The sequence below is a fragment of the Acipenser ruthenus genome, chromosome 3 (assembly GCF_902713425.1).
Source record: "Acipenser ruthenus chromosome 3, fAciRut3.2 maternal haplotype, whole genome shotgun sequence".
In the NCBI taxonomy this organism is placed as follows: domain Eukaryota; kingdom Metazoa; phylum Chordata; class Actinopteri; order Acipenseriformes; family Acipenseridae; genus Acipenser; species Acipenser ruthenus.
Window position 1 is genome coordinate 68,973,838 of NC_081191.1, and position 24,481 is coordinate 68,998,318.

Below are 24,481 nucleotides of genomic sequence, written 5' to 3' on the forward strand. Positions count from 1 at the left end.
CACCTTCTTGTTCAGGGTATTCCATTCCTCTGTTTCTAGGTGAAATAATTAGGCATCTGTTTCTTTAAGCAAAAAAAAAACCAAAAAAAAAACCTTCCAAGGCGGAGCTAAATACGTTATCCATTCCAGCTGTTTCAGATGGAATGTTCTGAACATATGTTCTTAATTGACTGATGTAGTATGAAAATAATGTTTTTGACTAGCATCATGCTATTTATTTTAAATGCTCCCCCCCCCGGCAGCATTATAATACAATTATATAAAAATGATAATAATTGCTAGCTGTACAATGTCTACAAAGCTACAGATGCATGACCTCAGCAGCATCCAAAACCAAAATCACATTTTCAAATCCCATAATCTGTTATAAAGATGAAGGCACGTATTAACGAAAGTACAAAGTAAACGGTAATGTATCACTTTCTATGTATATGTGTGTATCGTGTATGCTTCTAACTAAGAAATATCTAAAATTTCGAAATTTGCTAAAATATATACAAAATGACCATGCCTAATTTGCTGAAATGATCAGCAAATCATTACATTTACATTTCAAAGAAATCGTCTTTCTTGTGTTATCACTTCACCAGAAAAAAATGACAAACGTGGAAATTAGGTGTAGATGAGGGTATTGACTGTGGTAATATTTGTAGAGCTAGAACTGTTTGTTTTTTTAGTTTTTTTTTTTATATATACGAGTAGGCCTATTCGTGTTGTCAACACAACAGATTTTAATTCAGATTACAGAGAACTAAACAAAGATCTTCTCTAGGGACATGCAAAAAGTATCGAGAACAGTAACAACGCAATACAATGTAGGCAGTGTGTTTGATTTTGTTATCTATGTTTTAAGTTATCTTAACGTGTTTGATGGCTTTGTTGCACTAGTTAGATCAAAGTAAATCTACCAACATTTCCTAGGGTAAACGCCACGGCCGGGTGTGAAGTGACTGCGAAAATAATCAATTAGAGAAAACTGACACCAGACTAGACGATAAAAAAAAAAAAAAAAAAAAAATTGACAAATCTTGGTTGGAGGGGCTACGACATATCTGTGTAATGTCGGGTATGTGTGTGTGTGTGTGTATATAATGGTTTATTAACAATAAATGCAGCGTGTAATTATATAATGCCTAGTAGTACTAAATTGCTCCTTGCCAAAACCAAAAGCATAACAAATTAAACAGTTTATTGCAAGGTTTCTTCTTATCTGTTTCAAACTGAGCACTGACGCATACACCGGTACCAGCCATTCTGAACTACGTGAGGAGCTGATGTTCCAAGAAAAAAGAAAGAAAAAAAAGCTGCACAGCTTGTCTCCGGCCCCACCCCCACTGTAGCAGATAGCAATGTTTCTCACCTGGAATTGTTGGCAGCTCTGCATGAGGCGCTGCTGCAGTGAAAATGGTCTGTATGTCTTTAAGGCGCCCAAGAGCTGCGCCACTTGCTTTGTGTTTTGGTGAAGTGCAGCATAGCTCACGCCATCAGAAGAGAACATCAGCATGATTTTGTTCTGAATAAGATTTGGGAAGACTTCAAAAGGAACACAATAACAAATACCTTAATAGAACTATACACAAATAAGATTGCCAACACGTGTGAAGGTGAGTTATACTTTATTATTATTATTATTATTATTATTATTATTATTATTATTATTATTATTATTATTATTATTATTATTAGTATTAGTATTAGTATTATTATTAAATCCTGTAAGACAACTAATTTTAATCAATGCACAACGGAATCCTTTCAATTTAGGTGATACAATTGTAATGCTCGAGTCAGTGCAATCGAATGGGTGGCAGTGGAATATGCAAAGAGAAAATGGAGAGACCTGCAAAACAAGAAATGTGATAGCATTCAGAGAAATGTTTTATAACTAATTGTTACCAAAGTCGCGAATTAATTTAGCAATCGCATTCCTCCCAAGAATTCACTTCCTAGATCATAAAAGATAGAGATCGATAGGAAGCGAAAGACATTTTTGATGCATACTGTACATTTGTTAAAAAGCAAAGTTAAACATGGCAACTTACTGAAACTCGTGGAAGGGCTGAATCATTAACATACGCATTTTAAAAATAAACATTACACTGTATACTTGTGTTAGTGTGTGATATATAAAATACAATTTTATAGGTTCTACTTTAGTTGTGTGTGTGTTTTTTAGAGGCAATTGGATAAAAAAAAAGCAATGGAAAAGCACAGTCCTTTTCTAGAAACAAATGATCCATTCTCTTATTTTGACAGAAGTATATAATTGTACGCGTTAAGTATTACGTGTTATATTTTCAATGTAATGGAAACGTGTAATTGGACAATATCTGTATACTGGTATTGGTACGTTATTTTACTGTTACGAAGGGATGGTGATTAATCAATTAAAATATTTTATGGTTTAGAGAACAGTAAGATATAGATGTCGTTGTCCACAGTTGAAAGGTCAAAATATCTCTCCGTCGAAAGTGTTTTAAATCAAATCATACCGATAAACTACCAAGTGTCCGCTTAAATGTATGTTTACTTTCCAGTCTTAACTGTGCATGCGCAACCCCTATTCGCGGGCTGGGGGTGGGTAACACACTTTTGTGGAACGTAGTTTACAATTACACACACACACACACACACACACATATATACACACACACATATATATATATATATATATATATATATATATATATATATATATATATATATATATATATATATATATATATATATATATATATATATATATACACACACACACACACATATGCATTGTGAACTCAGAAACGTGTTTACATAACTTGTGGTAAAATTATAATTTTCGTTTGATCGGGTATAATACCGTATTTTAAAACTGCATTCTAAATAAAACATTTAAACGTGAGGATGTAAAACACTGTTAGTGTTGATAAAATAAAGTGAACAATCACTATTATTATTATTTATTTGTTTAGCAGACGCCTTTATCCAAGGCGACTTACAGAGACTAGGGTGTGTGAACAGTGCATCAGCTGCAGAGTCACTTACAACTACGTCTCACCCGAAAGGCGGAGCACAAGGAGGTTAAGTGACTTGGTCAGGGTCACACAATGAGTCAGTGGCTGAGGTGGAATTTGAACTGGGGACCTCCTGGTTACAAGCCCTTGTCTTTAACCACTGGACCACACAGTCTCCTTATATATATATATATATATATATATATATATATATATATATATATATATATATATATATATATATATATATATATATATATATATATATATATATATATATACACACCCACACACACACACACATATATATATAGTGCCTTGCAAAAGTATTCAGACCCCTGACCAATTCTCTCATATTACTGAATTACAAATGGTACATTGAAATTTCGTTCTGTTTGATATTTTATTTTAAAACATTGAAACTCAAAATCAGTTATTGTAAGGTGACATTGGTTTTATGTTGGGAAATATTTTTAAGAAAAATAAAAAACTGAAATATCTTTGTCCGCCCTCCGCCTGTGTGTGGATTGCCTCACCCTGTGTGATGCGCCTGCCTGAGGTAACCAAGAGCGCTACGTTGGTGTTAGAAGTGGGATGCAGGTACCCTGGTACGCACTCGTCGGACTGTAGCCTGGTTAGCAAGTCCGGGGCGGACTTGAGGCTGTCAGGGGAGAGTGTAGCGTGCACGGGGGAAGGCAGCAGTAGGGCTGGTAGGTGACGTAATCACACACAAAGACATAAGCCTGATATACGCTCCTAGCAAGGGAGCCAGCTCTTTTGTACAGCGGTATCGGCGCTATGCTTTAGTGCGAGAGGTCCCGGGTTCGCGCCCGCTCTCCTCCTGTGTGTGGATTGCCACGCCCTGTGTGATGAGCCTGCCTACGGGAACCAGGATCGCTACAATATATATTAATGTGTGCGTGTGGTGTGCGTGTGTTTTTGGTGGGGGTATGACTTTTCCAGTCAATTTAAGGGTAGGATCATTTAGTTTTTTTAAATCCTTCTTTAGTCCATTTCACAAACACATACTGTATGTAGCCATGTTAATCAGCCATCTACTGTACTGTGGTTCACCATGCTGAAAGCCATTTTACGCTCTTGATTCAGGTTGCATCACAGATTTTGTGGCAGTCCTCAGAAGAGCAGGGATGAGGTCAGGGAATGCTGTGATCCCAGCTGCAGCTGTGTTCTTGTTACTTCTGTTGGGACTGTCACTGACTGGTGCCTGCAACAAGGCACTTTGTGCCAGTGATGTCAGCAAGTGCCTTATCCAGGTAAGGAATCATCATCCACCAGGATTGTTTGCAGATGTGAAAAATGTTATATTTTGAGGTCTGTCGTGATATGTTTCAGATGCCAAACAGAGCTAATGTCAATTTTAGAATTAAAAAAAATAACATGGACTTTACCCTGTTGTTCTGGCTATCTTTCAGTACATGTCAAACATTTTGTGGCATTAAGAAAATTATTTTTATTTCCACAGTCAGTTCCCTAATCCCCTTATCCACTGATTCAAGAATATCTATTTAATCAGATATATTCTTTTTAAAATATCTTCTAAAGCAAACACACTAAACTACTCGAAATATTTTTTGTTTACCTTCTGTAAAAAGTGAAAGGGGTGATACACAGATGATGAGGTTAGGCAAAGTACTTTTCATACTGAGGTAGAAATCAGCTTGTTACCTGTTTTGTAGCTGAATAAATGGCTATACAAAAAAAGCAGTTCTCATACAGAAATTAGCAGAAAAAAGTAGCATTACAAACCTCTCATTCTGACACTATACCCAAGCTACTCCATCTACAAGGAACAGGTTATAATATGGGTTAGGACATGTTATTCATTAGTGCTAGGTGTTATTTAACTTTTTCTTTATTATTGTTATTTTAAAAGTCAATCCTACACTAACATGAACCCCTGTTACAGTAATACAGTATTTGGTAATTTACAGAACAACATTCCAGAAACAGTTCATACTGTGCTTTCTCTGTCTCTCAAAGTAATCAAAAACATTTTTTTTACACCCTACGTGTTAACCTGAGACAGAAAGAATAATAAAACACAAACACAAACTGGGTTTGCAGGTCGGCAAAAAAAAAATCTTGTTTCAGCTTTTTAATGTTTTTTTTTTTAACTTTATTTTGTTATCTGCAACTGCATTAATTCATTTCGCTAAGAGCTGAATTTACCATCTGTACTGTTCAGTTATTAGCAGCATGAGGTCCATCGGTTAATAGAGGATATTGCATCTTACAGTATTGGATATGCCAGGTTCTGATGGCAATGTTTGGGGGCAGTGAGTTATCTGGACACATTTCTGACTTTTAACTCTGCGTAGAGCATCGGAGTGTGACCCAGTTAGTGGACTTATTTCATACCTTGTCACTTTTCATTCATCCAGTGAAACATGAGAACAGTCTCTTCTGGTTGTGCAGATATAACATCTTGTGTGCCTTAGAAGGCTTGTGTTGATGAGTCTCAAGGGCTTTGCTGCAGCATTTTGACTTCTTTTATCCTCCTTTATCAGATTTAAATTTCCATTCTCAGTGGAACATATTTGATGCTTATATTTCAGTACTGTCGACAGATAACGTTGAAAGTACCCCATCCCTTGTCTTCAGGTGAAAAACTTTCTAGATGATTATTTGTGGTTTTATAAGAGCTGAATGTCATTAAACCAGTTCTGTGTCAGTCTCCACTCCCCAGTTGGCCTTTGTTATGTCTTCTTTTACATGCCCAACAGGTTTCACTGTTTTCTGTCTAAAACATTATTGAAGATGGATTATTTATCCTAATCTGTTGATTTCAAGTTGCTTACCATTTTTATGGAATAAAGTTGAACATTATGAAAATGAAATCTCTTTTGCTACGTGGCAAGAATCCACTGCTTAGTGGTTTTTTTTCCCCCACTTTGCTGCGTGTTCATATTTTCCATAATACATTACCTCACCAGATCTGAGGGTTATTTTTCAACTTCTGCTGGTTGATTTTAATCTTTCTGGTGTGTGAGTCATAATAAAGTTCAGTATTTGGGTTTTATGATTCAGGCTTTATTTGTTACTCCTCTTACCACCAAACTGGCTGTGCATAGACCAAAGCTGTCAAGCCATATTATTCGGAGAAGATGTCCAGGCCCTTTGGCTTTGTGAATTGCCTATGCCAGTTTATATGCCTGTAGTTAAAGTGATGTGATAATAGCATACAAAACACGTCAAGACCATGATGTATATTTATTCATTCATGTTTAAGACCTCATGTCTTGCCTTTAACACATAATTTTAGTTTGCATTCTCATTTTGCGATGGACAGATGTGAAATACATAACCCGGTTCTGTGGGGTGAATTTGTAGATTTGCTGCAACACTTCTAATTTATCAATAACCCTTTCAGTTTGCAAGTTCACATTTATATTTTCAGTGTTATGGAAACTTATGGAAAATCTAACACCCTTCAGTTTGACCTGTCACCTAAGAAGGCTGCAGTATTGAAGTCGTCATATGGTTTTCTACCTTCCTCATGACTTTGGCTTCTTTCTCTGTATGTTCTATGATTATTTCTCTCGAGCTGCCACAGCCACTGTCGAAGCCTCATAGCTCAGAAACCATTTGAGATAGTTACTTCTCATTTGCAGGGTTATGTAACCCCCCTCCATGCTCAATTTGATGACCATGGCATTGACACCTGACTTAATATGGCTGGCATATTGAGGTCATTTGACTTTTGATACAAAGCTGTATTCCATAATTCACATACATGGTGCACAGCTGCATTTTAGGCTTCCCTCTATGACGTTTCATTGCAGGTGGCAACCAGCAGAAATGAATCATTTCACATTGTTTCATTTTATTAATGATACTGATCATTTTCATATATCCATTTTACCTAACGTTTTACAGTACAGTTTGTAAATACAGTGCTCCCTCGCTATAACGCAGGTCTCAGGGGGGACACAATATGAGCGCTATAACCGAAGAGCGTATAAGAGGGGGTTGGGGGCGCCGCAGGACACCTAACAACACACATCTGACAAATACTAAATAAAATAACTCTCTATAATGCACATATAGTGGAGCAAAAATGTAACTTTCCGTGAATTAATCATGCATAAAGCACCATGTAATCAACACTATTTTTTTCAAAAACGAAAAAAGGTAACATTCCTACTCGTGGATCATTTTAATTAGCAGTTTTTAAACCATAAATAGCCTGGCTAAACGGCGGTCGGGAGTTCAGTTCGAAGCAACAGACAAGCAAACTAAGTGTGAGAAGGAGAGGGGGTCGGGCGAGGGGAAGAGAGAATGGGCTCGCCCCAGGTTCGGCAGCAAAAAAGTAAATTAGGAAAGATAACCACAGAATAGGCCTAATATGCTGTAGGAGCGTTATATCCGAGGCGCGTTATAATCGAGAGCCTTATAGCGAGGGAGCACTGTACATCTTCTCTTGTATGTTTAGGTGTTCGTTAGCTGCCTCTAATCAAGTTGAGAGTGTATTTCTTACGCACTCTTTGCTGTGTCAGGCCCACAAGCAAAGTGAGTCGGTTCAGTCATACAAAGAGTGCAAAAGAAAGTACTCTCTCAACTCGGTTAGCGGTAGTCACCAAACACTTAGAAACATATTATAAGTCAAATTAACTAAATAAAAGCCAGATGAAACCCAATATTAACTTACTTAATCTGTTTATACAGAACCTGTTGTGGTGTAAACATTTAGAACTAACATTCTAAGTGTAGTTGCTACTAGTAAGTTCCAATGGGGATATGACTTATAATTCTTATTATAAACAATACATACAATAGTTGTCCTAAGACATAAGATGACTTTGCTGCACAGAAGAATTTCATACTTCTTATAACTGGGTTTAACTTAAAATAACTTTTGCTTTTTTAATAGTTGTAGGTTTTGCCAAGCAGCAGCCATTAGGGTGTGGTAGCAATTTAAATGTTACACATGATTGCTCGGCAGGGCATGTCTGCACACATTTGTATAAGGGTCGCTGTATGTCTACTTTCTTATCCTAATCCCATGATTATGTTGCTTGTTAACAAAATGTTCTAGTCCCTGTTTTTGGATGTTGCTTATTACCTTATTAACAAATGACTCAAGTAAAACACGTTTTTACATGCCACAGATGTCAACAGCCACAGGCCTACCAAGAATAGAAGAAGATTTTAGCATAAGCTATATATATAGTCGTCAAAAGTTTACATACCCCAATGGAAATTTATAATTTCTAGAAACTTCTCGAAAACAAAGCATTTTAGGAAAAATCTTTTGTGCAAAGTTGTGCTTTTGTGGATGAGGAAAAAAGTTACAAGAAATAGATATATAATTATTTATTTCAGCAATTTTGTTACAAACCTCCAAAAATGCTAATTCAGAAGTATTCATACCCTTTGATGCTATGATAGTATTGTCAACAAGGTGCTAGAAATTTCAATATGATAATGCAGAGCCTAATTCTAGAAATGTCTAGAAAATGCTGGATTGCAGGTGAACATTCTCAGAGAGTATAAAAGGGTTAGGCATAGGATGACTGCTGTCATTACCAATAAGTCAATAGAGGAAAAAGTAAAGAGCTTTCTGAAGACCGTAGGCAGAAAATGATGTATTGTCATAAAGCTGGAGAAGGATACAAGAAGATTTCCAAGCATTTGAGTATCCTATTTTCAACTGTTGTTTCTATTATCAAGAAGTACAAGACTTCTTGTACTGGTACTGCCACAATGCTCCCTTGGTCTGGAAGAAAGAAGGTTCTTTCACCAAGGGACAAGTAGAAGAATTGTGAGGAATGTTAATAACAATGCGAGGATGACTGCCAAAGATATTCAAAGTGAATTGGCTGCAAGTGGGACTGGGGTTTCCAATTCAACCATAGGTCAAGTATTGCATGGTGAAGGTCTCAAAGGTCGCAGGCCAAGGAAAAAGTTTAAAGTTTGCAAAATGGCATTTGAATAACGGATATGAGTTCTGGTTAAAGGTTTTGTGGTGTGATGAAACAAAAATCAAGCTATTTGGTCTGATAGTCATTACATTTGGAGAAAGTCTGGTGAGGTGTACAAAGAAAAGAACACCATACCTACTGTCAAGCATGGAGGTGGTAATATCCTGCTATGGGGCTGTTTTTCCTCTAATGGCACAGGAAATTTAGTTCCAATACATGGTAAAATGGATTCCATAGCATACCAAAAGATATTGGCCAATCATCTGAAACTCTCCGCTACAAAACTTATTTTACAACGAACAACAATCCAAAGCACACATCAAAATATACTTCAGATTGGTTAAAGAAGAATAAAATCAAGGTTCTGGAATGGCCTAGACAAAGTCCTGATCTAAATCCGAATGAGAATCTTTGGTATGAGTTTCAATGAACTGGAACAATTTTGCGTGGAAGAATGGTCAAAAATCACTAAAGAATCATGACACATATCCTAATTGTTTATTTTGAGGTTATTATTGCTAAAGGTGCCTCAACTCACTATTAATTTCATTTTCCTTGTAAGGGTATGAATTACTTTTGATTTAGCATTTTTGGAGTTTTGCAAAATAAATTGCTGAAATAAATAATTTTTTGTAACTTTTCTTTCCACATCCACAAAAGCAAAATTTGAGAAATTATAAATTTTCATTGGGGTATGTAAACTTTTACCCCCCTTGGACTTTTCCACATTTTGTAGTGTTACAACCTGGAATTAAAATTGATTTAATTAGGATTTTTTTGTCACTGATCTACACAAAATAGTCCATAATGTCGAAGTGGGGAAAAAATCTACATATTTTTCAAAATTATTTACAAATAAAAAACTGAAAAGTCTTGATTGCATAAGTATTCACCCCCTTTGCTGTGACACCCCTAAATAAGCTCTGGTGCAACCAATTGCCTTCAGCAGTCACATAATTAGTTGAATAGAGTCCACCTGTGTGCAATTAAAGTGTCACATGATCTCAGATTAAATACACCTGTTTCTGGAAGGCCCCAGAGTTTGTTAGAGAGCATATCTAAACAAACAGCATCATGAAGACCAAGGAGCTATCAAAACAAGTCCAGGATAAAGTTCTGGAGAAGCACCAATCAGGGTTGGGTTATAAAAAAATATCCCAAACTTTGAACATCCCCCGGACCACCGTTAAATCCATTATTAAAAAATGGAAAGAATATGCACAACCGCGACTCTGCCTACAGAAGGCCGTCCACCAAAACTCAGTGACCAGGTAAGGAGGGCATTAGTCAGAAGAGCAACCAAGAGGCCAATGGTAACTCTGAAGGAGCTGGAGAGATCCACAGCTGAGATGAGAGAAACCGTCCATGGGACAACTATAACCCAGACGCTCCACAAAGCTGGGCTTTATGGAAGAGTGGCGAGAAGAAAGCCATTGCAGAAAAAAAACCCATGTCAAATCCTGTTTGGATTTTGCCAAAAGGCATGTGGGAGACACAGCAAACATGTGGAAAAAGGTTCTCTGGTCTGATGAGACCAAAATTGAACTTTTTGTCCTGAGCGCAAAATGCTATGTGTGGCGCAAAGCCAACACTGCTCATCACCCTGAGAACACCATCCCCACGGTGAAGCATGGTGGTGGCAGCATCATGTTATGGGGATGTTTTTCATCGGCAGGGACTGGTAAACTGATCAGGATTGAGGGCAAGATGGATGGAGCCAAATACAGGGAAATTCTAGAGGAAAACCTGTTTCAGTCTGCAAGAGACCTGGGACTGGGGCGGAGGTTCACCTTCCAGCAGGACAATGACCCTAAACACACAGCCAAAGCTACACTGGAGTGGTTTAAAAACAAGAACCTGAATGTCTTAGAATGGCCCAGTCAAAGCCCAGACCTCAATCCGATTGAGAATCTGTGGCAAGACTTGAAAATTGCTGTTCACCAACGGTCCCCATCCAACTTGACAGAGCTTGAGCAATTTTGCCAAGAAGAATGGGCAAAAATTGCAGGATCCAGATGTGCAAAGCTGGTAGAGACTTACCCAAAAAGACTCACAGCTGTAATTGCTGCCAAAGGTGCTTCTACCAAGTATTGACTCAGGGGGGTGAATACTTATGCAACCAACAAATGTCTTTTTTTTTGTTTAATTACCTTTTGTGTCACAATAAAAAATATTTTGCACCTTCAAAGTGTTAAGTATGTTGTGTAAATCAAATGGTAAAAATCCCAATTAAATCCATTTTAATTCCAGGTTGTAACACTACAAAATGTGGAAAAGTCCAAGGGGGGTGAATACAAGGCAAGGCATTGTGTGTGTGGTGACTTCATGGACCAGGAAGTGCAATAACAAAAACGGGTGCTGAAACTGAGCGCATTGGCGCTCAGTGTTTTATTTAATTAAAACAATCAAAACAGTTGAACAAAACACAAAAAAGAAAGGACGCGTTGGCCAAACAAAAAAACAGACACTAACTAATATGGTTTTCTGTAACAAGTACCTTTTTTCTGTGGTCGATGGTCTCTCCTCTCTCTCCCCGTTGCAGCCAAAGATGCAGGTTCTTATAGTGGTGATAGAGGGATTAACTAGCTATTAATTATCTTGTTAACCCCTTGGTCACATTCTGCACGGGTTTACTATGGATGCGTGACTGTCAGCTAATTATATTATGTAGCTGATCAGTCACACATTCTCACAAGGTAGTAAAAACTAAAACAATAACAAATAATGGCAGCGGCTTTTCGTCCGCCATATATACATAAACTCATAATAATAATAAATAATAACAGCACCCATATACATATATACAAAGGGGGCGGGCGCTTTGCCACAGACATTCAACAAAGTCACTTTCAAAGGTAAAACAAAGTTAAAGTTCAACAGAAATCAGTAATAGGTATGCCCACCATTGGCATCGATGATGGCCTGACATCTCCTGCACGTGGATCGAATCAGAGCCTGGGTAACATGCCGGGGAATGGGAACCCACTCATGCTCAAGTGCTTGGGAAAAGTCCTTGTAATGTCTGTGGCTCAGGATGACATCGTCACACACATCGATCAAGCTTGTCCCACAAATGCTCAAGGGATTCAGATCTGGTGATCGAGACGGCCAGGGAAGCACTTGAACATTGTTCTGAGTGAGAAAAGCTGTGGTGGCCTGGGCTGTGTGCGGTCATGCTGAAAAATGACATTACGGTGGTTCATGAATGGGATCACATGAGGCCATATGATCTCATAACAAGATTGGTTCTGCCACTGTCTGAGATTGCCGCCCACACCATGACACTCCCAACACCAAATCTGTCAACCTGTCACACACAGTTGGCCGCAAAACGTTCATGATGTTGCCTGTATACTCTTCCATCTGCAAGTCGAAGTAGAAACCTGGATTCATCACTGAACACCACGTTTCTCCATCTTTGTATGGGCCATACCCAGTGATTCTTCGACTACGTCTTCAGTGGTGTCATAATCACAAACTGGCCTTCTTGCTTGGATACCTGCCTCCTGTAGGTGGTTTCTGACAGTCTGGTTGGAAATTCTACACATTTCTGGTACTGCAGATGTTGTAGAGGTTACAGTGGTGAACCTGTCGCATAAATGATGTAGGTGTATAAATCTGGCCTGGGCTGCCGTCGTCACACATGGTCTACCGGATCTTGGGTGGTCAAGTATTCCACGTTGCTGGTATCGGTGCCAACTTTTAAATGTGTCTACAGCAAACAGCAATAAGACATGTAAGCTGAAAACCCTTCACTTTTATAGCGACATCTCGGCATGTTGCACGTGCAGTGAATGCACGTGAATATTGCAAGTCTGAAGCAAATGGTGTTAATTTTAGGAATGTTCACGTGTTTTGTCATTTTGGTGTACGTCATGCGTTTTCGATCCTGACAATGTGACACTCAGAAAAATATCTGCTTTGTGTTTCTTTTTTTGAAGGGTGTGTGTGTGTATATATGTGTGTGTGTGTGTGGGCCTTTATAATCCAGGTTAAACAGTAGATTTGAAGAAAAAATAGCATAAATCATCATGTTTAGGGGTGACTGACTGAGTATAAAGACAGCGATTTCTTTTTTTGGGGGGGTGGGGTGTTCTTCAGTTTATTTATTGTTCTTCATCCAAATCTACTTACTACTTTGGGATTTTTTGCAGGTAATTGGTCACTCAGTTTCATAGTTACAGCCTTAGATCTGTAACTGTAAAAGCAAGATGGCTACCGTCCGATACTTTAAATTCTGTGAGGCAGCGCAGTGATTTAGAATACGTGACAAGGCTCCAACTGTCCGTATCCATCCAATATACGGACAGCTGGATATTACAAATCAAAATAACTACATTTTACAATTTTGGAGATGTGTCATGTCAGGAAATTGCAGTTTTATGTTTGATATATAAGCCTTAGAAAATGGTTCTATTATTTTATTTGGTCATAATGTTAACATTTTAATTAATAATAGTGAGAAGCTAATGAAAAATTGTTTATATTGTTTCATGAAGTCTACTCACAAGGCCTATATGGCTGTACCTGTTTAGTACTGTTTTCTGAGGGAACATAATCTAATTGCTGCTTGAATGATTCCAGTGTTCAAGCCTTAGTGACCTCACACAAAAAGTGCTGAATTAGTTTTTCTTTACTGTAAACATCCATTTCCCCCACTGGTCATTTCTTCTGGGCTGATTTTTAGTAGTAACTTGGGTTTGACCTTTTCTGTACCATTTAGGATTTTGCCAGCTTCTAATTCCCTTTAAACCACCTCTTCCCTAAACAGTGAATATCAAGGATTGTGTTAACTAGTCTAACAAGTTATTGATAATATCAGATTCTAGGGATATAAGGGAATATCTGTCTATCCATCTGTAGCGCTATGGCCAAAAGTCGATATGTAATTAATTTAGATCTTTTATTTAACATCATCTAGTCAAATAAACTACAAAATGATATTGCAAAATTCTACCAGAAGCTGTAATAGTAGTACAGTATTTAATGATAGATTCCGAAATGTCACATTTTTCAATTGTTGTCAGTTTTTCGTTAAGTATATGGAAAACTACAAAGCGGTATGTAATTCAATATGTTAACGTAACATTATTCAGCAGGTTTCTTTCGACTTTATGAAGCAAAGTGAGTTCATTCTATAGGGTGATTCAACCCCTTTGGCCACAGTTGTATGTTACACTTACATATTTGCATATATGTGGAGAATCGCTTATCCATTTGTCGTGGAACTTGGTATTAACATTACTTCGCACAAGTTGTGGAGAGTATCTGTGTCTTTGTAGCCTAACATTATAAGATATGTACATTGTTTCCATATAGGTGTATTGCCATTGTCATATTGCATTCCGTTAGCTCTTCAATTACTTTCTTGTATTGTTAGAAGTGCCTTTCAAAGAGTGTGCTCTATTTCATACTTAAATGTAAGTAAGAACTGTATTTATAAAGATGTTTGGTCCAATTCAGTGCTTTTTGGATTTGTACTGTTTGTTTGGAATTGTATATGCTTTAAATAAAAAAAAAAGCTAAGGTGTTTTAGTAGACTGTTTTTATATTGATGTGGAGAATTGATTAAAAGACAAACACTTCAAAGAGATTGAAGAATGTGTACATTTTCAGCTTCAGGCATTGTGTGGAGAAGTTTCTGGAGGAGCAGGTGTGTACTTTCCCTCTAATGCACAACACTTTGACACTCCCAAGAAATATGAGCAAAGGCAGAGCAGTTTGTGAAGTAACCTTGCATTTGTAACATTCACTGACGAATCTTGTCAGTTATCCCCCATTACATGGTTTCAGTCAATAGCCTGTTGATCCAGTACCAATAATGGGCCCTATATTTGCTGTGACCTAGTTCATTTCGATTTTGTAATGGTTGTTTTTTTTTTTTTTTTCCAAGTGATGTATGATCTAATATAACTTTTAGTTTTTTTATTTTTGAACTTTTTTCAGTATCACCTCTGTCTCTAAATTCATTGCAATATTTGTAACAAAAGCTCAATAATTTTGACCCACACGCTTGTTACCAGTGGAATGAAACTGTTATTAAAATTCAGTAGTGCAGATGAAAGTAGAAAGCTGCAAATGGAAAAAACAATTCTCATTTATAGACAAAAAAAAGAACCCTTCCCCATAGTGCTGGAAGGTGTGTTTTCTGACCGAACCTTTCTCCCTTTCTTGCACAGGAGCTGTGTCAATGCCGACCGACAGATGGGAACTGCTCGTGCTGTAAGGAGTGCATGCTGTGCCTTGGCACTCTCTGGGATGAGTGCTGTGACTGCGTAGGTGAGTGCGGCACACTGATCAGGGGGTCTGTGCTGCAATGGAGTACCCCAGTTACCCACATTACATATGCTGCTAAAACATGCTGCTTTTCAACCAACAGGAAAAAGAAATTCTGTTGCACTAAACCTGCTTATGGACTGTCCTTAGAGACAGTTTGTCTTATGTGTGCAATATAAATATTTGTTTTTGTGGTATTTCTCCATTATAGTGTGAACCCTTACATTTTTGCTGTGGTGCACAGACCCTCTTGGGGGAGTCCAAGTTCATATTTTTCTTTTCTGGATCGTCATTTGAAACTGAATCATATAAAGGCCTTAAAATATAGTTCTGCCCCACCCAGCAATTGTCTCACTGAACAGAACTTCTGCTACCATTTCCGCATGTCGGATATTCCAAAGATAAGCAAATAGAAAAACAGCTGTGTTTTGGGGTTTTAGATGGTTGAGAAAGTACTATTAATTGGATTAATACCAATGTTTAACTTGTGGAACTGTATCATGTAAACAAATGGCTTGTTGCTATAGATCTTTAATAGTGGGTATTTTTTATTTTTTTTTAAAGGTGACATTACTCATTGGGCCCCATAAATAAGGCTGCTATCATGGATTTCACAATTCCGTGAAATTTACCCATTGCAGTGTAATATGTAGTTCCCTGTGAAAATTCCTATTTCTATAAATATACATATTTTATTATCACTTAAACAAATACAGCAAAAATGTACCTTATTGACACACTACCTGTTACACTGTATTTAGGAACCTGGCAGCCGGTTTAGTTTGCGTCTGGTAAATTATTGAGCACACTGCATAGAGTGGCACGATTTCTGTCTTCAACAAAAAAGACACCAGCTGCATCAAAGATTGAAAATATTTCTGCTAAAGATCGCTCTGTCCAGTACAAGAAGGGGGCGTTTCACATGTTATTTTTACATTTATTTATTTTTATTTTATAATTAATTAATGGTGAAAATAGAATGTATTTAAATGGTGGACATACATATTCTACAATTTAGCAGTTACTGTTTTTGAGGTAAAAAGTTAAACATTTCGAAACATTTGTTGTATAATAACTCTGAATTGCCGTAAAATAAGCGATTTTTTTAATTGAAAAAAAAAATACAGCACTCCCTATATGCCTGCTCAAATCCTGGATCTGACAGGGCATGGCTGTTTAGATGAGCAGAAGTCAAGACCTTGGTGCAAGCGTTTCTGTTGGGTTTTCAAGGGCTGAATGCAACAGACTTTCTCATAAGAAACACACAGTAGTTGCTGGGGAACCTAAAACCTTCAGACCAAAATAAGAGCTTTACTTGTTTGAAATGTTTCTTTTTCCTACAGTTCAGTTGGTCTGGATTAGTGTTGTGCAGTGGATCACAGGAAGCGCTAGGACAGCTGAGTTTATTTTCTTAAACTCCCAGGAGACCATGACTGACTGGGTTGTTTGTAATATGTAGGGATGACATTACAAGAACGTATTATGTGAACTCGTTTCTAGTAACACTAAAAGGCAGATTTGACAGGTGCCGCACACACGGCACCATTCAAGATATATATTAAATGAATATGGGTTTTACCATTTAGAGTGGAGTACCTCGACACCCTTGCTGTTTTAACTTTTAGATTTAGTACATTGTCAAACTGTTTGTTATAGGAATTGGGGGGAGGGCTCTTATAAAGTCAGTCAACATAGTAACCTCCTGTAATACTCCTGCTGTCTTGGAATGTCGCCTGTTATTTTTTAGGATTTACATTTTCAGTGGATTCACAATTGGGATTAAGGAAGTTTCCATTGTGAAAAGCTAATAGAAAGCCTTTAGTTCTATTGTGTTTGCGTGTGTCTGAGTGCTTGGTTCACTGAGTTACTCCCTTTTTTAAGAAAAGTATTTCAACTTTCCAGATGTTCACAATCACAGCCCTGACAGGCACCAAGAGGCGGTAATAAAGAACATCTGCCATGGATAAAAGTAGTGTCTGGATCAGGACTACTCATTCACAAAATAGGAGGACTCCCCTAAATACAGGGTTTAGAACACTTACAATTGTAGTGTTCAGATCAGTTTTTAAGACTTTCAAACAAATCAAATAAAAACAATTCACCACAGACACACAATACAAAAACTGCACATGTTAATAGCATTTGTTATTGTTACTGAATTTGAGTTTTTAATTATACCTATACAGTACTGTATCATAAGGGCAATCTAAACTGAACCTAGGTTACTTTATCCACGTCTCGAGATCTTATGTATCACAGCAGGAGCATTATCCAGCACCACACGACGCACAAAGGAATGTCTCCCAGTGTGTCTGTTAAGCAAATAGTCCACATAAAGTGGTGCATATGTACACGCTTAGGCATGTATTTTCAAAACTTGATAAGTGCAGGTTTATGTTAAAGAAAGTTGGGTTTAACACATTTTTACCTGAAAATACTATTACATCTTTTTGACTTAAGTGGATAGTCTGCATTTAGTTTTTCCAATCTTGTAGATTTACTAACAAGATGGTTACATAATTGTTTTCAAAACGTGGTAGGGGCTCCTGTGTAGCAGCTAGAGCATATAGTCTGGGCTACAGTAGTTTTCTGTTTGTTTTATTTCTAGTATTGTAGTCCTTCTAATAGCCATAGATGACAGAATAAATGGTAAAATCTTCAGGCATTATAAATGGGTATAATATTTGTGTTATTTCTCAGCATCCGAATGTAGTTAGTTCTGTTTCAGGTGTGTTTTTTTCAGATGTGCCCAATTGGGGAAACAATGACTATAAAGCAACTTAAGGTACATGAATGTAAATGTATGTTACCGACACAACATAATTGATTTGTATTTTAAACACGTACACAATCACGTAACATAACGGCTCTTACGTAAGTATTTCTGAAAATACATGCCTAAATAAAAAAACCTTATGAAGTGGGCAAAACGATTTGGTTCCTTTTACTTTTGTCTTGTGTACTGTGTTCCAACTAAGATGGGGTGGGGTTGACTTTTAACAATATGGTGCGATTTTGGTAATGTGTTATGTTTCTTTTATTTACCCCAGTTTCCATTTGCCTTTGTCTTTGCAGGAATGTGCAATCCCAAAAACTACAGCGATACACCGCCGACGTCTAAGAGCACGGTGGAGGAGCTGCACGAGCCAATCCCGTCTCTGTTCCGGGCACTGACAGAGGGGGAGACACAGCTCAACTGGAACATTGTGTCCTTCCCTGTCGCCGAGGAGCTTTCCCATCACGAGAACCTCGTCTCCTTCCTCGAGACTCTCGACGAAGCACAGTCCCAGAATGTTTCTGTCCCTGGCAACAGCATCCACGCACGCTACGACAGCGACAAAGGTGAGCTTTGTTCGTATATTCATCCAAGCACTAATATTTAAGTGTCACATGAAATATTTATTGGCTTATTTAAGCTGTACAGTCTAATACATTGCTCCCTCTTTGTTTTAGCTATCTGACATACACATCAAACAAACGTGAAATATTGAAAACAGTGAATTAGGTCTTTGTACAGGAAAGTATATTTTTACTATTTACTGTCAACATGGCCAAACGGTGAATTTAACCAAATGAGTGCTTTATCGAATGGTGAAATATCGAAGGAGCTCTGTATATAGAACATGTTGCTGATTGGGCTTGGGTTATCCCTAATTATAGCTATCAGCATATAATTCATGCGCAATGTTGTATTTCATTTACACTACACATAGCACTTGCATTTGACCAGTTTTATGTTACATATGCCACATAATCTGTGATATGTATCGATAATAAAACACTTTGGAGTCTATATAAAACTTTTCATAAGGCCTAATTGTTGGAGTGTGTGTGTCTATATATATATATATATATATATATATATATATATATATATATATAGACAATGTGTGTGTATGTGTGTGTATATATATATATATATATATATATATATATATATATATATATATATATATAAAGTGTCTTGCATAAGTATTCACCCCCCTTGGATTTTTACCATTTGATTTACACAACATACTTAACACTTTGAAGGTGAAATTTTTTTTTATTGTGACACAAAAGTTAATTAAACAAAAAAAAAGACATTTGTTGGTTGCATAAGTATTCACCCCCCTGAGTCAATACTTGGTAGAAGCACCTTCCTTTGGCAGCAATTACAGTTTTGAGTCTTTTTGGGTAAGTCTCTACCAGCTTTACACATCTGGATCCTGCAATTTTTGCCCATTCTTCTTGGCAAAATTGCTCAAGCTCTGTCAAGTTGGATGGGGACCGTTGGTGAACAGCAATTTTCAAGTCTTGCCACAGATTCTCAATCAGATTGAGGTCTGGGCTATGACTGGGCCATTCTAAGACATTCAGGTTCTTGTTTTTAAACCACTCCAGTGTAGCTTTGGCTGTGTGTTTAGGGTCATTGTCCTGCTGGAAGGTGAACCTCCGCCCCAGTCCCAGGTCTCTTGCAGACTGAAACAGGTTTTCCTCTAGAATTTCCCTGTATTTGGCTCCATCCATCTTGCCCTCAATCCTGACCAGTTTCCCAGTCCCTGCCGATGAAAAGCATCCCCATAACATGATGCTGCCACCACCATGCTTCACCGTGGGGATGGTGTTCTCAGGGTGATGAGCAGTGTTGGCTTTGCGCCACACATAGCGTTTTGCACTAAGGCCAAAAAGTTCAATTTTGGTCTCATCAGACCAGAGAACCTTTTTCCACATGTTTGCTGTGTCTCCCACATGCCTTTTGGCAAAATCCAAACGGGATTTGATATGGTTTTTTTTCTGCAATGGCTTTCTTCTCGCCACTCTTCCATAAAACCCAGCTTTGTGGAGCGTCCGGGTTATAGTTGTCCCATGGACGGTTTCTCTCATCTCAGCTGTGGATCTCTCCAGCTCCTTCAGAGTTACCATTGGCCTCTTGGTTGCTTCTCTTACTAATGCCCTCCTTACCTGGTCAGAGTTTTGGTGGACGGTCTTCTCTAGGCAGAGTCGCGGTTGTGCCATATTCTTTCCATTTTTTAATAATGGATTTAACGGTGCTCCGGGGGATGTTCAAAGTTTGGGATATTTTTTTATAACCCAACCCTGATTGGTGCTTCTCCAGAACTTTATCCCGGACTTGTTTTGATAGCTCCTTGGTCTTCATGATGCTGTTTGTTTAGATATGCTCTCTAACAAACTCTGGGGCCTTCCAGAAACAGGTGTATTTAATCTGAGATCATGTGAAACTTTAATTGCACACAGGTGGACTCCATTCAACTAATTATGTGACTTCTGAAGGCAATTGGTTGCACCAGAGCTTATTTAGGGGTGTCACAGCAAAGGGGGTGAATACTTATGCAATCAAGACTTTTCAGTTTTTTATTTGTAAATAATTTTGAAAAATATGTAGATTTTTTCCCCACTTCGACATTATGGACTATTTTGTGTAGATCAGTGACAAAAAAATCCTAATTAAATCCATTTTAATTCCAGGTTGTAACACTACAAAATGTGGAAGTCCAAGGGGGGGTGAATACTTATGCAAGGCACTGTATATACAGAGATATGTGTATATATATATGTGTGTGTGTGTGTGTGTGTGTGGTTAAATGCAGTGTAATAGCCCCACACTTATCTAGCCTATTAATGCCATTCAATGTATACTATACTGTGGGGGAAGTGTGCCTAAGGTCTCAACAAAATCTAACAATTCTAATTATAACAGAATATTGGCTTAGCTGTTTTGTGATTGACTTGTCAAGTTGAGATAACAGCCTTCCTATAGTACAATAGTTTCTTTTCAGTTTTAGGGCCTGATTAATAAATTAGTGTGGGTTTCACATCACCGATCCTCACAAATTCATTTCAAAATGTATATTATGTTTTGTATGTAGGCAAAGTTTGTGTGATCAAATCAATTTGAAGGTAACATGTAAACCATTTAAATCAGAATTCCTCCTTATTAATTTATGCTTTCTTTCGGTGGAGCAATTGGGTTGTTTCTTAAACACCCAATATCTCTTGCTGGAAGGCGGGGAATACCAGGTGAAACAGTTGGCTAACCTCACAAGACCTGATACTGTAAACTATTCTCTTGTCATAGTGTTCACATTCAGTAAAATGCTAGTTTGAACATTTTGCACATTTCTAAACAAATAAAATCATACTTACAAAACTGCATAATCTAAATAAAATTCTGTAAAACCATGTGATGTATTTATTCTTGTAATTTACGTCGCTTTCATATTTGTTTCTGTGTTAAGTATATTTATGGTATTATAATCAATAAAGCTTATGTACTATTGAGAATTGAGAATTCTCACAGTCAAGCCAGAGGCCTAGCTAACCCACTGAGATATGTTTTGAAAAATGCTTGCAATTTGGACTTGGTGATATCCTGAAAGTTTTTGAAAGAAAAGTAAGTATAAAACAGCCCTGTAAACTGTAGAAGGTTACCTACTTTAGTCACAAAGCACTCCCATCTTGGCTGTAAGAAATCCATCTCTTGAGCTGCCTTAAAAAGCTCCCGGGCTTTCAAACAAAGTAGCTTGCTAGTTTACTCGCAGAGGTTAGACTAGGTTTCGCTCCAGTGCTGTGAAAGTGATCCTAATTAATCTTGATCTGCGTTCTCCTTTGTTCTTCTTTTTCCCCTGCTTTGTTATGAACCCTTGACCCAGTTATATTTTGCTGTTGAATGGGACATTCATTAAAGTGCACTCCAGCTGAGGCGCTTCTATTCGTTAATTCAGATGCAGACTTTCAGCTCAGGTTGTATTTACCTGGGTGGGCAAAGATTCTCGGACAAGCATGTGTAAAATGAAACTTCACCAGCTCTTAGTAGTAAGTAGGCATATGATTATTGTAGCTTTTAGAAACTAAAACTATATAAATGCTAAACTATATAAAACTATATAAAAACGATATAAATGCATGCCTGTTTTGCTCTAATCGTCAGAGCAATAAACCATTTGGGTCCTGCTCTACTAATTAGCAACTGTTCATTCCAAAAACAGATGGCCTGTTATTTGTACCATATGTACCATGGCAGAAAAGAAGACAAAAGAAGACTTTCTTGGTACTACAGCAAATCAGATGAAAAGCAGGCTGGTTGGGTTTTAAAGGAAACTTTTTTTTTTTAATAAGCTGTAATGAAATGTAATTTTTTTGGTCTGAAATTTACATTTTTGTCCGCTCTTCAAAAAGATCTATCTCTCAGACAATTGCTTTGCATTGTCATTAAGCTTTTTACTCATCCCTGTTAGGGGAGCTTAAAGGTTTTAGTAAACCTATTGACATGGCAACTTAAACTAATATCTGACACATGTAAGATACAGACTTCATATTTCAGTTTAAGGGGAAACAGTAAAGGTACGTTTGACTTAAGATGGCTACCATATTGGGGTGTATGACTTTTTTTGTTTCTGGAAAAAGACCTTGCACCTTTTGAGATATTGGCTTTATACACAACTATATTCTGTGACTTATATAAGTAATCTTCGGGTACCATGCAAGGGGGGGGTACCTTTTGTGTTATTAATTTTACAAAGCTGCGATTGCCAGTGTCAAAGACTCATATCTCAGACACCATTTAAGATAATGAGTTCAAAACACTTGCAGGGTTATATAAACTAAACCACTTTGTTTCTTGGTTCGGGAGACGGTACACTTTGTAATTTCCATACTACAGAGTGCAATTGTGTAAAGGAAATTCAAAGTCACATTACTGTTATTGTTCAGTAAAAAAAAAAAAAAATGTGGCCCAAAACACCAGTATAAAGTCTGTCTTTACGCTAACTAAACAGTAGGTTTTAGAAATCATTCAACAAATTACTGCAAAAGAGCAGTAGGTCATGAAAAAAAAGTTCACATTAATGGGACTGATTTTAAAATCTCTTTCCGATCCCAACTGTCTGATGGAAACATTACATTAAACACGCTATTAAATCTGATAATCTTTTTTCCTTTTTCAGATCACATGTGCACAGTGGTCTACTTTGATGACTGCATGTCTATCCACCAGTGTAAAGTCTCGTGTGAATCCATGGGAGCCTCCAAATACAGATGGTTCCACAACGCCTGCTGTGAATGCATAGGCCCTGAGTGCATTGACTACGGCAGCAAGTCTGTCAAGTGTATGAACTGCATGTTTTGAAAAAGACTCTTTCTCAAGAACACAGTACTTCTACAATGGACAACAAATACAAAGAACAGCAGAAAAGGAGTAATGATGACTCTGCCATCCAGAACTGTGCAAAACAAAAAATAAGTTGTCATTTGTATTGTAGTTTCATATTAAGATGATGTAAAATATTTGCCTTCGCCAAATCCTTTTGTATGTTTTACATTTTTACTGTATATTTTTAGAAGTTTTATAGGTTTCTACCTGAGATGTATATCTATAGTACAGTAGATTTGAATTTTTTTTTTTTCAGGAATCTACACCTGCATAGCTGATCCATCTTCACTATGCTTGCAAATAAATGCTATGCCAAAAAAATTAAATAAATAAATCCAGCTTGGTGTTTGTGCTTATTTTACTATAAAATAATGTAATTGCGTTTATTTATTTCTAAGGTGTTGTATAAATACAACATTTATTACTGATGATTGAGTGGGGCAGTGGTATCAAAAGTAAACACAATGAAAGAGCATAGGACACATATCAAATCATTTTCCTTTTTAAAGACATATGTATTTCTTGTTTACTTTACTTTCAACATATAATACCTCAAGTAATTCTAAATTCAGTTTTACAAATACAGTACATTTTAAATTTACTTTCGGGTTAGGATCTGCCTTATTGACATTCCACAGAAATTACTGAGACAGCTCTGGGTATAGTTGCTTATTTCTGGAAGAATGTAATAGTACAGACTGCCCTGTCCTCTGGAGAGCCCTTTTGTGAACTCCATTGAACATGTTTGAAGTTCACATCACAGTCCTGGTTTTACAGGTACAATGAGATAATTAATTACAACTACTTTGGGGTCTGGAGGGAGGTTTAATTGGTTGAATTTAACTATTTAGAACAGGAACAAAGGCCAAGACTGAAGGGCCAACTTTGGGAAACCTTGCTATAGACAGATGATCTTCCACTGGACAAAAACATACCCTCATCAATTCCATGTCTTGCATGTGACTTTTTGCTTATAATGGGCAAAAATGCTAGTAATCCGCTGCCTTTCTTATTGGTTTACTGTATGAAGTCATTCAGCTCATTTCCATTGCTAAGTATCTGTTCTATAGCAGCAGTGAAATGAGGCAGTTTGTAATGGATGGGCATCTCCCAGAGAA

The 24,481-nt window shown here is 37.3% G+C and overlaps 1 protein-coding gene across 1 annotated transcript; it reads left to right on the forward strand.

Moving 5' to 3' along the window:
• Positions 1 to 743: 743 nt before the first annotated feature.
• Positions 744 to 23,701, forward strand: LOC117435693 (twisted gastrulation protein homolog 1). The gene is made up of 5 exons (XM_034059050.3): positions 744 to 1,604; positions 4,101 to 4,267; positions 15,115 to 15,214; positions 18,287 to 18,553; positions 23,158 to 23,701. Exons 2-5 carry the CDS (start codon positions 4,142 to 4,144, stop codon positions 23,337 to 23,339), a joined length of 675 nt encoding a protein of 224 aa, XP_033914941.1. The 5' UTR covers positions 744 to 1,604; positions 4,101 to 4,141; the 3' UTR covers positions 23,340 to 23,701.
• Positions 23,702 to 24,481: the final 780 nt, after the last annotated feature.

Coding starts and splice junctions, on each gene's coding strand:
- LOC117435693 (XM_034059050.3), top strand. CDS start 4,142: ATGAGGTCAGGGAATGCTGTGATCCCAGCTGCAGCTGTGTTCTTGTTA. Junction 4,268..15,114: donor TCAGCAAGTGCCTTATCCAG/GTAAGGAATCAT, acceptor TTTCTTGCACAG/GAGCTGTGTCAATGCCGACC. Junction 15,215..18,286: donor TGAGTGCTGTGACTGCGTAG/GTGAGTGCGGCA, acceptor TTGTCTTTGCAG/GAATGTGCAATCCCAAAAAC.